General features: G+C 57.6%; 1 protein-coding gene across 1 annotated transcript in view; it reads right to left on the minus strand.

Moving 5' to 3' along the window:
- ARHGEF4 (Rho guanine nucleotide exchange factor 4) overlaps positions 1-16,543 on the minus strand; it is a 218,481-nt gene extending 201,938 nt beyond the window's left edge. Inside the window, exon 1 of the mRNA XM_017517522.2 lies at positions 16,441-16,543. Coding sequence (XP_017373011.2) covers positions 16,441-16,479 — 39 coding nt within the window. The 5' untranslated portion in view covers positions 16,480-16,543. The remainder of the gene's footprint in view (positions 1-16,440) is intronic.
- Between the last annotated feature and the right edge of the window lie 295 nt (positions 16,544-16,838).

Here is a 16,838-nt window from a genome sequence, read left to right on the forward strand (position 1 = left end):
CTCCCACCACCGCCTGCTCACAGTCAGTCCCCGCTCCCATCACCGCCAGCTCAGTCAGTCCACCACTCCCACCACTGCCTCCTCACAGTCAGTCCCCCGCTCCCACCACCGCAGGGTCACAGTCAGCCCCCCGCTCCCACCACTGCAGGGTCACAGTCAGCCCCCCGCTCCCATCACTGCCTGCTCACAGTCAGACCCCCGTTCCCACCGCCGCAGGGTCACAGTCAGTCTGGCCCCAAGGGCTCCCCGACCCACAGTCAGTCTTGCCAGGGCATTGTTTCATCTGTTCAGCATCCTTGGAGGTCCTGCGGCAGAACGGCACCCCGACGCTCTGCCCTGAGCCTGTGCCCTGTCTGACACCACACTGTGGTCTGCTCTCACCTGCCCAACTTCTCGGCTCCCCGAGGCTCCCCTTTCCCCTTTGACAGGGTTGACAGTTTCCTTTCCTGGGCTTCCCACACCAGCCATGTCTCTGGTCCTATCCCTCACTGCATAGGTGACTGTTGCTGCTGGCCAGCCCACCTGTCTCTGCCACTAGACCTATGGGCTCGTCAGAAGGGAGGGCCTGCCTGAGCCTCCATATCCCCAGCAGCAGCTCAGGCGCTCAGCTCATCATCACTGGTCATTAGAGAAATGCAAATCAAAACCACATTGAGATACCATCTTACGCCAGTTAGAATGGCGATCATTAAAAATCTGGAGACAACAGATGCTGGAGAGGATGTGGAGAAATAGGAAAGCTTTTACACTTCTGGTGGGAGTGTAAATTAGTTTAACCATTGTGGAAGACAGTGTAGTGATTCCTCAAGGATCTAGAAATAGAAATGCTATTTGACCCAGCAATCCCATTACTGGGTATATACCCAAAGGATTATAAATCATTCTATTATAAAGACACTTGCACACATATGTTCATTGTGGCACCGTTTACAATAGCAAAGACTTGGAACCAACCCAAATTCACATCAGGGAAAGGCTGGATAAAGAAAATGTGGCACATATACACCATGGAATACTATGCAGCCATAAAAAAGGATGAGTTCATGTTCTTTGCAGGGATATGGATGAATCTGGAAACCATCATTCTCAGCAAACTGACACAAGAACAGAAAACCAAAATTGAACAATGAGAACACATGGACACAGGGAGGGGGACATCACACACTGGGGTCTGTTTAGGGGTGGGGGACTAGGGGAAGGATAGCAAGGGGTAGGGGGATTGGGGAGCGATAACACTAGGAGAAATACCTAATGTAGATGAAGGGGGCATGGAGGCAGCAAACCACCATGGCATATGTGTACCTACGTAACAAACCTGCACGATCTGCCCATGTACCGCAGAACTTAAAGTATAATTTAAAAAAAAAGAAAAAAACTCAAAAAAAAAGAATGAAAGTTGTGAGGTTGGAATGTTTCCTCTATCCCACAGTAAAAACACCACCTGGAATAAGAAAATAGCTACAGACAAAGTGCTGCCATGTGCCCCCTGTCTTTTAGACATTATTTAATCCTAAAATGAAGCAAGTCTGATTGTCTTGACTCTCCAGGTAAGGAAACTGAAGTTCAGGACAGTTAAGCACCAACCTAGCAAGTGGTGGCATTTGAATTTGGACCAGCTTCTACAAACATTAACTCACGATGTCTCGTTTGGGCCTTACACATGCCCCGAGAAATTGGCAGAGCCAGTCAGCACCCCTGCATTTCCTGCTGGCTGTGTCCATGGAGGCCCTGGGAGGGTCAGGAGCTTGTCTCAGCTCACGAATGAGCTGAGGACAGCAGGAGTCAGAAGGATCGCAGCGGCCAAGAGCTGTGTCGGTGTCATTACTCTTCTTTGCGTGACCCACAAAGTGTTAGGTTCTGCCCTGCTGCTCTGCAGACAGACTGGAGGCCCCACCCTGTCCACTCCATCCTCTCAGAAACAGACAGCATGCAGCCGCTCACCCAGGCCCGGAGCACCTGCCCAGTGGGTGAAGGCAGGACTCGGCAGTGCAGCAAAGTAGCACTCCCCAACCTGCACGAACCATGCCAGGTTCTGGGTGAGAGCACATTGTCACCCCATTCCCAGCTGCCTGTGTCATGGGAAGATGTGGGCTTTCTTCCCCTGCGAAGACACAGCAGCCTGGGCACCAGCGCTGCATGGCTGATGGATGCGAACCAGCGCTGACTGTGGAGCTGGCGCCAGCACCCTCCTGACCACCAGCGCCAGCACCCTCCTGACCGCCGGTGCCAACGACAAAGGCATCCAGATTAGTGTCCTCTCTGCCCTGCATTCCCAGGTCGCAGCCGCCTGGCTGTCAGGGCAGGGAAGGCACATGCTGGCCTCCGGCAGGTCCTATCCCAATCATCCATCTCAAAGTGCAGGCACTTCTCAGCTCCGCAGCAGTCAGGACCGTGGTGTTCACAGCACGGAAAGCTGGGGGACTCAGGTCCTGCCTGTCCTCCCACAGCTCTGCCAGGGGACCCAGCAGGGTGATTCTTTGATTGTGCAGCAGAGCGAACCCACTCCAAGGAGTTGAGTGAATGGCCCGAAGCTGGGAACTCAGGGGCTGCTCAGGCTGCACGGAGGGCCTGGAGCCCCTCAAGCCTGTGTGGGGCAGAAGCCTCTCCCTCTGACAATGCCTCAGAGAAGCTGCATGACAGAGGCCCCGCAGCCTTGGATGCCACCGGAAGGGATGTTGGTGGAAAGACTGCACTGTGGCAGGGGGTTTGATGCTGACTCCTGCTCCCCCTTCCCATGTGGCTCTGCTCACCTCCACCTGCACCTTGGTCCCCTGTCTACCGAGGGAGGCTCCATCACGAGGGCATTTGAAGGTAGGGAAGTGGGATACGGACACCACCCTACGGCCCACTGCACTCCTGCTCGGGACACTGTAGTCCCCACAATCCGCCCTGCTGCCCATAGGCTATATGCCCAACTTGTGGACCGGCCCACCTGGGGGAACCTGTGTCCTTGTAGGGGGAGGTGCTGGGCAATTCGGACTTGGGAGTCAGAGCATCAGCCATTTGGATGCTGACTGTGGATGATGGACAGCTGGAGAGGCTCCCAGGACTAAGCTTATGGAGGGAGCAGAACAGAGCCAGCTCCCAGAAAGCCCCTGGCCACGGGCAGCAGCAGCTGTCTAGGCAGACTTGGGACACGGGTATCGCCAGAAACACCTGCTCTCCATGGTGTCCTGAGAGGAGACCCCTCCACATGGGGGGTGCCAGGGACACAGCAGGCAGTGGCCAATGGCTCATCCTTCCCCAGGTACAGACAGGCCTGATCCCACACACTTCCCAGGGGCCCCTGGAGAGGCTGCCCCCTCCCTGGGGCACTGGCCCAGCTGCTCCTGTGAGTCCCTCTGAAGACGCCCTAGAAATGTTGGCTGCTTCGAGAACCCCCATGGGACCAGGAGACTGACCCAGCAGTAGGGGAGCCTCCCGGTGGGGTCAGGGTTTAGGGCCTCCTTGGAAGACCCCATGCTGGCCCCAGACCACATGTGCAGTTACGGCCATCCTGTTTCCTGTTTACAAAGACACCACTAAGTCAAGGAGAGCTTTTGAGGGGGAAAAAATCACTATGTTAAATGTACACATCAACTATAAATGCATTTTGACTTCAAAAGTATTAACTGTTTTTAAAAGTATATCTTAGGCTAGGCAAGGTGGCTCATGCCTGTAATTCCAGTACTTTGGGAGGCCGAGGTGGGCAGATTACTTGAGGTCACGAGTTTGAGACCAGCATGGACAACATGGTGAAACTCTTCTACTAAAAATACAAAAATTAGCTGGACGTGGTTGTGTGCACCTGTAATTCCAGCTACTCAGAGGTTGAGGCAGGAGAATCGCTTGAACCTGGGAGGAGGAGGTTGCAGTGAGCCGAGATCGTGACACTGCACTCCAGCCTGGGCAACAGAGCAAGACTCCATCTCAAAAAACAAAAAAATAAACAGTGTATCCTAGGTCACGGAAAGGGGATGCGCGACAGTGGTCCCTCTGCTCAGAAATTGAGGGTCTCCTCCTTCAGGTTCCAGGGCAGACAGGCGGCCTGGGCCAGCCTATCGGGTCCTCCCCAGGAGCAGAGTGGCTGCCATGCCCCACCCCACAGCCCAGGGCGCTGGGGCCCCAGGCAAGTCTGTCTCTATGGCAGCAAAGGGGGTGGTCCTCCCTATAGGGCATAGAACATTTCCCTGCACCCTAAAGCCTCCCCCGCCCTGCCTGCATCCCTCTGCCCCTCTGACATGACATTAAACACCCAACAAAACAGGGTGTCGTTGCCCCAGGGCTCCCCAGCTTTGTCATCACTCTCCCCCAGGCTCCAGATCCCAAGGGAGGGCGGGAAGAGGTGCTCTCAGCTGGGGCTGGGGATCCAAGGAGGAGGGGGGGCAGCAGGGGAGTCCCCACAGCTGTCCTCTCCTCCTCTGCCATTGGGGGTGCACAAGGGGGTGGTGCCCCCACCTAGCCTCCCTGGGATGGAGGGTCCGAGGTGCCCAGGGCCTGTTCAGCTTCTCCAAGGCACAGCTCCCATTCTGCCCACCACCCTCCAGCTCCAGGACAGGGGCTGGCGCCTGGCACCTCCCCATCAGGGCCCATCACCCCGAGCCTCGTTGTGCCACCCAGGCCTGTCACTTGTGCCCTGTCTCCCCGTCCCACCAACACTGACAACCACACACGTACCCTCGGGGCCTGGTCTCACCCCTGACGGGGAGCCAAGTGTCATGTGACTGGAACCCTCACTAAAACACGCACAGAGCCCCAGATCCACTCAAAGCTCAAAGCCCAGCACTGGAGGGAGGAAGACACAGCATCACCATGGCACTGTCAAGGGGAGCTGGGGTTTGCAGCAGGAGCCTCCCTGCAGTCTACGGGCTCCTGGACCCAGGAATGCCAGGCAGGAGGTGCCTGCTCACCCAAGTGGGGAGGGTGTCCAGGACCAGGGCTCAGAGCCTTCACTGAATTCTCACAAGGCTGCCAATCTTTACCACCCAGAGGGCTCAGAAGCCTCTGTTCAGGGGCTGCAGGTGTGTCTTGCTCATTGCTTGGTCTCCCTGGCAGCCAGCGCAGGCTTGGCTCTAACAAGACGAGGTAAGTGCTGTGTGTGGATGAACGTGCTGGACTGGGGTCAAGTTGGTGCGCTGGGCAGGGCACAAAGTGGTTCAGGTGTGACCCTGGCCTGAGGGCCTGCTGCCCTACGCGGCGGGTGGGAGCAGCCCAGAGAACAGCTCCACAGGCCTGCTGCATCCCCTCTGAGGTCAACACCACCCTTCAGGCTAATGCCACCCACTTTGTGTAGATGGCCTGCTCCGACCCTGGAGACTGACCTCGGCCCACCTGCCTGCCCACCTGGATAGAGTCCCTGTGTCCTCGGGCCACTTTCCTTCCTCTCCTCTGGAAGAGCCCTGCTACCACGTGGCGCCCTCATACCCGTGGCCTCCATTCAGCCGGTCAGCTTTGTCCCTAACACACCCAGCCCAGTGGCCCAGCTCCAATCCCACACACTCCTCAGGCCCAGGCCCAGCCTCTCAGAGGGGCTGTGGGGAGGGTCAGGGCACACAGGCCCTCGTGCCAGAGGCAGTGGAGCTGGCACAGAGGTGGGCCCATCAGCTGTCCTGGCAGAGTGGCTTTCAGGGCTGCCCTCCATGCCCGACTCACCCCCGGGTGGAGGCCTCACCTTTGTAAGCCAGCACTGTTCCTGTGAAGCCTCGCCCAGTGTTTTCTAAACTCTAGAACTCACAGAGAGAAAGGGGACCTGGGTGGACCCAGGAGAGGACAGGATACCAAATGTGCCCCTGCCCCAGAGGGTCAGGCCCTCGGAGCCAAGTGTCGGGGTGGAAAAGCAGCTGGGGCCACAGTATTGAGCACTCAAGATCTGCAGGTAAAAAGGAACATATACACAAACATCAGCACATGTGCCTGTCACCGCCATGAGGGGCGAATGATTAAGTCACACCAAATGTGCACAGTCACCATCTTTTGGTGCCTCCAAGTCCAACGTGGTGACTGAAAGCTCCCGTCCTCCAGATCCCTCTGCGTGGCTGTGAGGTCTCAGGCATTTCCCCCGCCCTCCTCTGCTTTGAGGCTCAGGCTCCAGGTGAAAACGCAGATTCAAGAGGAAGCAGGAGGCGCCCCGGTCACTAAGATCATCCACTTTGTCAGATTCAGCTCAGGCACTGAGCAGTGTCCGATAAGGCCAGATTCCTGGGAGGGGAAGGGGAGCCTGCTTCTGGAGTGTGCAGCAGGCTTAGGGGCTGGCTGTCCAGCAAGGGTGAGGCTGGAAAAGGCCTGAGTCGCCTTGACGGACCCAGGGCATCAGGAATCCACACGCGGCTCTTAGCCCGCGCACATCACAATTACACCCAGGCTGTCCCTAAAAGACCTGCTCAGGCCTCCTCCGCACAATCAAGTTGGGGCCCTGGAGGCCCCATGTCTGTGGATATGGTGGAGACACACCGTGTGAATTCGGCGTCCAGCAGGCCCTGATGCTCCTGCTAAACATACCTGTGTCACGGAACTTGACCCCTCGGGCTCCACAAGTGTCCAGCTCTGGCCTGGGCTTTCTTCTTCCTTCTGCTAAGGAAAGACCCCTGACCCTAGAGCTGCCCCCACACCTCCCACGGGCGTCCATCTGAGCAAAGTCCTGGTTCCCGAAGCCCCTCTCACCAGGCCTGAATCCTGCCCTAAGTCCCTTCTCTCTCGCCTACCCATGTCACTCTCCCCATGTGCACCTCCCCATGGCGGGGGTCACAGCCCCGGCAGGCAGGTTCCTGAGGGTCTTGGAGGGAGGGCACTGGCCTGGGGGTGCTGAGAGGGAGGACTGGCTTAGGCTGCACAGCCAAGCAGGGCAGGGAGGCTGGTACAGAGATAGCAGCCTGGTCCTGCGTGGCAGTCCGTGTGGGTGGCTCCTGGGAGCCCAGCACCTGAGATGAGGTGACTCTTGGGTTGTGGGGGTCTCGGATGACCAGGCTGACCATCCCCAGGCCATAGGTCCTGGTGGCACCAGCTAGCAAGGACACAGTGCTGATGACGCACAGACAGGCTTGGTTTCAGCTGAGCACTCAGCCGAGGAAGCAGGAACCACTTGTCTCAGCCAGCCTGGATTATTGCGCTGCCCGCCTGCTGCCCCAGGATCGTCCTGGGCTCTGGGCATGGGGCGCCAGGGGAGCGGATGCAGGAAGCAACGGGCTTGTTTGAGCTCTCAGCGAAGGCCCTGAGAAACAGACCATGGGCCAGGTCTGAATGCCTTCTGGCCGAGGTGGTCCTGGCTTGATCGAGGCGTAATGGAGGCACAGTAAACTCACATGCTGGAAGTGCACCTGAGGGTGCCAACAGGAGCACAGTTGCAGTGAATCTCCACGGCCTCTGTCCCTCCTCATCCACCCTCCCGCCCCCGCCCGCCCTCACCTTTCCCCAGGCAGCCACTCCTGTGCTTTCTGTCACTGTAGGTTCCCATTTGGGACCACACCGTAGGTCTGGCCCAGGCTGGTGTGTACGGCAGCAGCTCCCTCCCTCCTGGTGCTGCTCTGGGGATGCTCCACCCTGTGAGTCGCTCCCAGGTTTTCTCACAAGCCTGAGTCCTCACACAGACAAAAACTGCCCCACCAGACCCAGCTTCTCCCACCCGCCATACCCACTGTGCTCTGAGGTGGATGTTCTCATAGTCAGCAGGCCTCTGTAAAAACACACTTTCTTTTGTTCTGTTTTGTTTTGAAACAGGGTCTCTTTCTGTCGCCCTGGCCGAAGTGCAGTGGCGCAATCACGACTCACTGCAGCCTCGAACTCCTGGGCTCCCACGATCCTCCTGCCTCAACCTCCCAAGTAGCTGGGACTGCAGGTGTGTGCACCATGCCAGGCTAAATTTTTTGAAACATTTTTGTAGAGATGGGAGTCTCACTGTGTTGCCCAGGCTGGTCTGGAACTCCTGGGCTCAAATGGCCTCCCAAAGTGCTGGGATTACGGATGTGAGCCATGCACCCGGCCAAAAACTTTCTTTCTACCTAGAGCAGGAACTTTGGCCAGCAACATCAGGCAGCGTCACACTTGGCCAAGTGTCAGAGATGGGTTCCATTCAGCTCCACTGGTTATAAGAAAAATATGTGTTTGGGGAAGACAGAAATAGAGATTGGGGTCATGGCTAAGAGTTGCGGGGCGCTCTCTCTGCATGCCGAAATTCACATGCTTTCCCTTGGTTTTGTTATTTTTAATTTTCACATACTCCTGAGAGTGGAGGGGTTAAATGAAGGTGCCCCAGGGCACAGAGCTCTATGGGGAGAGTGGGCCTACCCAGGGGCTGTCATTGTCACAAAGGGACCCTGGAAGGGGGCAGCTTCCGAGGAGTGCTCCCAGTAGACCACTTCTCAAGTGTGGGCGATCTTTAGTTCACAGGTGAAAGGCTGTAGAAGAGACAAATCGACCCATTTTGTGCAAACGTGGCTGATATCCAAGGCATTTCAAGCTAGCCAGGGTGGGACAGGGTCTCTAGGATTTACTGCCCGGGTTCACATCCAGCCAACAGGGCCAACAGCACTCTGCCCACCAGGCAGGGCAGCCCGCCTCCTTTACAACAGGGCAACATGGGGCTGGAGGCCTCAGGCAGCACCCTCCCCAACCCCAAAAGGTCCTGGAGCCAGGGTCACACCCAGTAGGCAACGTCGTTTAAACCTTACCACCTTACAACTGGCAGAAGGGGAGTGGAAACCCATTTCAGAGATGGGGAAATTACATAAGGGCTCCGGAATGACGGCATTTCTCCTGAGCCAGGGAGCTAGCTGCACTCAGTGGGAGAAACAGGCAAAACCGGAGACCCAGAGTGAATGCAAACCCTCTGTGGGCTCCGGCACCTCCCCGGTTATAAACAGTGGCTGGAGTCTCAGGAAGGTCTGAGGACACCTGACTGAAGCCAGGGGGAGGACAGGCACGCAGAGGAGGGGCAGGCTGTGCCCAGCCCACACCTGGAGAGCAGGGCTGTGCTGCACCCAAGTTTGGAGAGAGCGTTTCAGGAGTCCATTTCTCTAGAAACATCAACCTGGGGCCCTCTGCACTCAGGGCCCCCTTGGGGTTCTGACCTGGCCACACACAGACTCAGCGCTTTTCCTGAGGACACGCTGTGTTCCAAACCCTGCCCCTGCCCTCAGAGCCAAGCCCAGAGAGAGAGAACAACCTTTGGAGACGCCACCTCATGGCCCAGCACACGGGGGTGCATGAGAATGTGTGTTGTACAGGAGGACCATCTGGTGAGGTCAGGGGAGGACCTGAGGGGCACAGGCAGGGTGAGGAGACCCATAGCAGGAGCAAGCACCGGTGCCTCTGAGCAGCAACGCCCCCCAGGCCGGCAAGTCCAGGGTGGTGGGAGGCATGGCCCAGCAGAGGCACTGAGGGCCTCCTGGCAGGCTGCTGGCTCCCTAGCCAGGCCTGTCCTGCCCACTCCATCATGCAGGAGACCAGCCTCTGCAGGGCTCGAGGACAGCCCACCCTGGCTCAGTGTCTCCAGCCGCGGGTTCCCGCTGTGACCTTCACCCGGAAGGATTCAATGACGTAGTTGGCTCCCTGGCAGAGGCCCCAGTAAACTGGACTTGAGACCCTCCTTCCCCCACAAAAGCGGAGGGGCCAAGCGAGTCCCAACGGGACTTCTCAATCGTACGCCATGAGTGGGCTTTGTCTGCCCCGTGCTGAACAGCTGCCGGGACCAGGGGTAGGAGGACACCCCAAGATAACTGAAAATCTGGCCCCATCTATCTTGGAAATAGAAAGGAGGCAGCTATCCTCTCGTCCCACCCCAGCCAGGACCCTGGCTCTTGAGGACAGAACTCACTGCCTACAAGAGTCGCTAGAGGGTGTTGTCAGCAGGGCAGTGGAGCCCACGCCCAGGGCAGAGCCACCCAGGCCCCCCAGGCTTCACCCTCTTCATCCCTGCACAAGCTGAGCCAGTGCGCTACCCCCAGCCTGCCAAAACGCTACTCTTTTTTCACTTAACTGGAGCCCTTTTCTGTCTTTGGCAACCAAGATCCTTCACTAGTAAAGAAACTGGTACCCGGATGCTTGCGGCTAAAAGATCAGCAGGAAGGTGGGAGGAGAGCTGGACTGGGCATTTCACCTGGTTGACGCCAAAAGCAGTGGAAACACATTAGCACTGTGGAAGATGTGGAACTCTGGCATCTCACTGCCTGCATGGCCAGCCCCAGAATAAATTATCAATGGTGGCCAAGTGACGACTGGGTGCTTCTGGGGGGGAAATGGCTCTTGCTACAAAATCCAAATGAAGGGCATGAAGAATCCCAGGACTGCCAGGTGAGCGTGCTGCTTCTAACTGTCCCAGACAGCTTAAAGTGAGGGAATAACACAGTCCTGGCAGGGGCTCTCTACCACTCTGCATAAAGTATGAGTATCTCTTCTCTCCTGCAGCCACCAGCCTGAGATATCCCTGGACCAGAAAAGGAGTCTGACTCCACCAATCTGCAGACTGGCACATTACGAAGCCAGAAGGATGTGTTGTTTTCTTGCTCCTCGAGTGACAGTCAGGGTACAGTTTGGGAAAGAGTGGGACCCTCACCATAGGAGTGGGAATGCATTGCGTGGCTCACAACCCCACTGAGCCCTCGCTCCTCTCCCTGGCTGCTTCAGGCTGTTATGCCTTCCCCAGCGAGTCACCCTGCAGAGTGTGGCATGTTCTGCCCATGCCCACCCTGGCTCCTTTTCCTGCCTTCAGGCCAAAGAGCAGAGTCAGACCGCAGCATGGCCAGGGGAACCCATCACAAGTGAAACCATCGAGGAAAAGACTCCTACTTCAGAGAATGATGACTGTGCCAACACACACCAGCAAAAACCCCAGGGAATGATGAGAACGGGTTTGGAGCGTCCCTGACTGTGGGGGAAGAGCATCACCCCACCCCTGGCCGCTGTGGGTACACCCACCATGCTGGAGTTCGAGAGTCAACAGGTGAGCTGTTGCTTCCCTGAAGCCTCAGCTTGATAGTGGGCCCACAAAGTGAAACTGAAAAGCCAAAATCCCTTGAAGGAATCCAAATATCCAAAGGGATACAGTGTTGGTGGAGACCCATCAAAAGCATGATGTGCAGTGTCCCTAACCATGTCTTCAGGGGAACCAAAAAGACCTGCCCCAGCCTGAAGCACCACGAAACACTTAGGAAGGAGAACGCCAACAGCGAGGAATATTGCCACAGACACTGTTCTCTATCAGCTAGAGATGCTGATGGGAGACCTTCTCATTGGTGGAAACTGTATGGGTGAGAGCCGTGAGGCCAGCATGGGCCAGCACGACAGGATGAGGAAGCATTCAGGTGCCGGCAGCCAGAGGGGCACCAGGATGTTCTGTGCTGAGGCTCCTTGGCACTGATGACACACTCATGGAGCTGCTAGGACTGAAATCAACAGGTAATGCCATTAGAGTCCTATTCGAAGTGTGTGATATTAATAGAAATGTGAAAAAACCAACTTTTAAAAACTAGGTCTGGTAGGCAGCAGTCTACCATGCGTGCCTAGAACAATATCTGGTGCATAGTATCAACAAATATTTACGGAATAAACCCCATTGCCCCTTGCCTGATTCCCAGATTTCACTTAGTAGTCCCAAAGCTCCTTGAGTTGTGGGGAGGCTGGTCACCTGTGTAACAGCACAGGCTTATGCTGTGAATCTTCCAGAGCTCCTGGACAGAGAAGTACCTGGATCTCCCAGCACCTCTGAGGGCTGGTTCTGAGCTGACACTGTTCCTGGCGGCCCAGGAGGTCCACAGCCCACCCCCAGGGTGGTGCGCAGGCCATGGTGGGAGCTGTGCCCCGCGTCCATGTCATGCAGCCCAATGGGATCGCAAAGCTGTCCTGTGGCAATTTCCCCAGCTCCTGGGTGCTCAGGTGACGAACACACGCCAGCACCTGGCAGGAACTCCATCCTGGCTCCCTGGGCCACAGTGTGGAGGCTTCTACAGTGGGAGAGACTAACTGGAAGGCTTTGCTACACCCTCCCCTTCAAAATAGTGGCTCATTAGCAACACTTCGTCCCTGGAGACTGAGGAACCACCACACCCAAGGCAGGAGACACTGCTGCATCCCCTCACCTGCCAGGTAGGCTTGTGCAGGAGACACGGGGCCTTGAAAATGCGGTGGACGGCTCTGGGTTCAATCAAGTGGACTCTCTCATCAGCTGTGCTGTCCCACTATGACCTCCCTACTGGACGGTAGAGCCACAATCTTTGGCATAGTGTAGAGCCACTGATTGGATGAAAACTCCGTCTATGTGTGTGTGCCTGTGTGTGCACCTGCGTGTACACGTGTGTGTCTATGTGTGTGCCTGTGTGTCCCAAGTGTGTATGCCTGTGTGTGTCTGTGTGTGAACCTATGCTTGTGTGTGCCGATGTGTGTGCCTGTGTGTCCCAAGTGTGTATGCCTGTGTGTGTGTCTCTCTGTGCCTGTGAATGCCTGTGGGTGCCTGTGTGCATGTGTGTGTGCCTGTGTGTGTGTGTGTCTGTGTGTATGTGCCTGTGTATGCCTGTGTATGTGTGCCTGTTTGTGTGCCTGTGTGTGCATCTGTGTGTGTGCCTGTGTGTGGCTGTGTGTGCATCTGTGTGTGTGCCTGTGTGAGTGCCTATGTGTGCCTGTGTATGCCTGTGTGTGTCTATGTGTGAACCTATGCCTGTGTGTGCCGGTGTGTGCCTGTGTGTGTGCCTGTGTGTGTGTGTATGTCTGTGTGTGTATGCCTGTGTGTGTGCCTGTGTGTGTGTGTCTGTGTGTGTATGCCTGTGTGTGTGCCTGTGTGGGGCTTTGTGCATCTGTGTGTGTGCCTGTGTGAGGGCCCATGTGTGCCTGTGTATGCCTGTGTGTGCCAGTGTGTGCCTGTGTGTGTGTGTATGTCTGTGTGTGTATGCCTGTGTGTGTGCCTGTGTGTGTGCCTGTGTGTGGCTGTGTGCATCTGTGTGTGTGCCTGTGTGAGTGCCCATGTGTGCCGGTGTATGCTTGTGTGTGTCTGTGTGTGAACCTATGCCTGTGTGTGCCGATGTGTGTGTCTGTGTGTATGTGCCTGTGTATGCCTGTGTATGTGTGCCTGTTTGTGTGCCTGTGTGTATGCTGTGTGTGTCTGTGTGTGTACGCCTGTGTGTGTGCCTGTGTGTGGCTGTGTGTGCATCTGTGTGTGTGCCTGTGTGAGTGCCTATGTGTGTCTGTGTATGCCTGTGTGTGAACCTACACCTGTGTGTGCCGATGTGTGTGCCTGTGTGTGTGTGTGCCTGTCTGTGTGTGTGTGCCTGTGTGTGAACCTACGCCTATGTGTGCCGATGTGTGTGCCTGTCTGTGTGTGTGTCTGTGCATGCCTGTGTGTGTGTGCCTGTTTGTGTGCCTGTATGTGTGTCTGTGTGTGTGTGCCTGTGTGTGTGGCTGTGTGTGCATCTGTGTGTGTGCCTGTGTGTGTGTTTCCTGCTGCAGTACTCAGGGATCTGCGGAAGCGGGTTCCCTTCCCTGCCATGGGGCACAGCATCCCACCTTCACAGCCTTGTCTTGGCTCACTGATTCTGTGCCACGATTTAGCCAACAGAGACCTTGACCTTTCTCCCAAGGACCTCATGCAGGTCTTCTGCACACTAATAGGTCTTGGACGAAAGCAAATAGCAAAGCACCCTAAGTGTTGGGACATACAGGTACCAGAGTGTAGGACATACATCCTACGAAAACACAGGGACCTGCCACTTCAGTGATGGCTCCAGGCAGGCAGCAGGGGTGTCCAGCTGTCTGGAACATTTTGGGATACCCACTGGAAAGCAAAAGCATGTCTGGCCCACACACGACGCTGGGTGAGCCCCTGGATTTTTGAGACAACATATTTTCCTCTTGGGTGTGCTGTTCCTCTGACTCATTTGCTGGGTGACCCCCAAGGCGGTGCACCTGTGTGGGCCTCTGGCAGGTGCAGGCTTCTCTGTCCGGTCTGCCTGCACGGGGAGGGACTCTGCCACATGGCTGTCGTGCCCCATGGATCCCACGGTGCCCAACATGCCCGGGCAGATCTGGGTGCTATGCAGAGTCTACACCAAGTGCTACCAGAAGTCACACCTGGGGCTTTTGGGTTCTCGTCCTGGGCTTGGTGGAGACTAGCTGCATTTCAGCTAACAGAGTCTGACTGGGAGACCTGGACTAGCTGAGGTTCCCAGAACTAAGTGGGCATTTTCTGGCCCAGTCCAGCACCCACCATCAGGAGGTCCCATAGGACCAAGCCCAGGGAACACCAGGAGGCACCAGGTGGTGACTCAAGCAGGTAGCTCCCTCGCCTGCCCCGCAGCCTGGGTCCTCACGGGGTGTTCCTTACCACCGGGTCTGAGAGAAACAAGTACAAACTACGTTGCCAGTGGCTTGGCAAGACACACTTGCACAGCCAGAAGTGACTGCTGTGGCAGTCAGAGCCCCTCCCATGTGGACAGCAGACAGGAGACCCCCTGAGGGGCACAGGTGATGCTCCCTGTGGTGTGTACGGAGAGGCCTCAGGTGTCCCAGGACCTACAGGGACCTGAGGCAGACACAGGGCAGGAAGTATGGAAAGGCCTCTCTGAATAGAGGGGGAACTGGGGGACAGTGTGTCTCAGGAATACTTCCACAAAGGCTCTCATCCCAGGATCCTCCCCAGCAGCAGCAGGCAAGGTGGCTACCCAGAGATGTCCAGAGGCCTCTGCTCCTGGAGCTCCTGGACCACCCCCCAGGGACTCAGATTCTGCCCAGCCACCTTCCCCTCACCTGGACAACTGCTTGCTACCCTTGCTGTAGGTGCAGCACAACCAAAGTCCAGGACTTATAAACACACTCAGGCCGGCCTGCCTGCCTGCCTTCCTTCCTTCCTTCCCTCCCTCCCTCCCTCTCTCCCTCCCTCCTTCCTTCCTTCTTTCCTTCCCGAAGTCCAGGGCTCACCACTTCATGATCACACGTTTTCCTTCCCTTCCTCCCTCCCTCCCTTCCTTCCTCCCTCCCTTCCTCTCTTCCTTCCTTTAGTGTTTTTTTTTGGACAGAGTATGGGTCTGTTGCCCAGGCTGGAGTGCAGTGGTGCAATCTCTGCTCACTGCAACCTCCATCTCCTGGGTTCAAGTGATTCTCCTGCCTCAGCCTCCTGAGTAGCTGGGATTACAGGCGCTCACAACTACACCTGGCTAATCTTTGTATTTTTAGTAGAGACAGGTTTCATCATGCTGGCGAGGCTGGTCTTGAACTCCGGACCTCAGGCAATCCGCCTGCCTCGGTCTCCCAAAGTGCTGAGATTACAGGCGTCAGCCCACACTCACGTTTTCTAACAAGACTTTCACACTAATCCTGAAAGGTGTGGAGGGTGTGGAATCATCACCCACATTTTTCAAAACAAAGACCCAGGTAGTTGTGTGATTGTCCCAAGATTGTACACCTCCTCAATGACAGAGTCAGCATTTGGAGGGGGTCTGAGCGCTTCCATGGCATCTCCTGCACTCAGCAGCACAGGTTTCTGAAAGGGCGCCTTCTGGCTGTCCCGCCTTCTCCACTCTGAACGCCTGTATCACTCCATTATTGCTGGGGGTGGGAGCTGATGCCTGGCCAGCGGAGAGGCTGAACGAGGGCAGGGCTCCTGCAGGTCTGCCCTGGGTCACCTGGCTTCCTGCGCCTTTCACCAGAGCACTCAGGGCCACAGAACTCCAACCCACCCTCCCGTCTTCACCTCTGGAAGAAGGTGGCTGCCCAGCCAATTAGGGCACCCTCCCGCCCCGACAGCCCCACACAGGTCTGCCTCCCCGGGATCTGCCTTTGAGAGCTGGCGGCTCTTCCCTGCCTCCCGCAGTCAGAGCCCTGCGCCACCCAGCATCGCGCCCGCCCTCCCGCTGGCTCACCTGGGCAGGTGGGGCTTGGTAACCTGTGGCCGGCCACCCCTGACCGTGCCTCGGAGCCCCTGCCCACCTTGGGGTCCCTGTGGGGGCAGCGAGGCGGAGGCGTCCCAAAGGGGTGGGTCCCCAATGGCGAGCGGGCCTGGAAATCAGGCCAGAGAGGGGACACCCTGTGCAGGAGCGCAACAGCCCGGGCCCCGGCCCCGGCCCCAGCTTCAGGCGCTTGCTGCTGCTCCCTCGCGTACCCTCAGCCCGGGAAATAACACAACAGCAACCATTTCTCCCGCACCCCCCGGGCCGGCACCAGCCGTCCTTCCCGAAACAGGCGGTACTGCGCCAAGCGGCAGCGGCTCCGAGTGCCCCGCGCGCCCAGGCCGGCTCAGGGGCTCGCCCGGAGCCGCCGTCCCGACCGCCTCCAGGGGAGCCCCCTCCTTCCCAGCGCTCAAGTCGGCCTCACTTCGCAGGACGCCACCTCCGGTCTGCACGTCGGAAACTGGGGAGCGACGAGGGTGTCCCCACCCACCCGTGCCCCGGGGACTGTCCCGGGCGCCGCAGCCAACGCAGGCTGTGCTCCACCCCACCCGCGCAGGGCGCCGCGAGCCCGACCACGAGCCCGGACGCCGGCTCTTACCTTGAAGAAGCTCCGGAGGAAGTGCACAACGCTGAGCATGGTGGCCGCCAGGGCGCCCAGAGCCTGCCAGCAGCATGACGAGCCGGGCCGCCGAGCCGGCTCCACCGACGCCACCCCCGTCCCGCCCTGGGGTCCGCCCCGTGACCGCCCCGGACCGCGGGGACGCTCCGCCTCCCCAAACCTGGCCTCGGGAGGGTCACCGAGCGCTCGTCCAGGCTCCTGCCCCGCCTGCCCCCGGGCTTTGGTGACCCCCCGGGAATGGGCACGCACAGACACGCCGCCCCCGGGGCCCCCGGGATCATCCCGCCCGCCGCGCTCCTGGGCCCCTGGGAGCCTAGGAGTGTTTTCTCAGAGACAGCAGCAGGCGCCCAGCACTTTTGTACAGCCCCAGAGCAGCG

This window comes from Cebus imitator, unplaced genomic scaffold (assembly GCF_001604975.1).
Source record: "Cebus imitator isolate Cc_AM_T3 unplaced genomic scaffold, Cebus_imitator-1.0 Scaffold635, whole genome shotgun sequence".
Lineage (NCBI taxonomy): Eukaryota > Metazoa > Chordata > Mammalia > Primates > Cebidae > Cebus > Cebus imitator.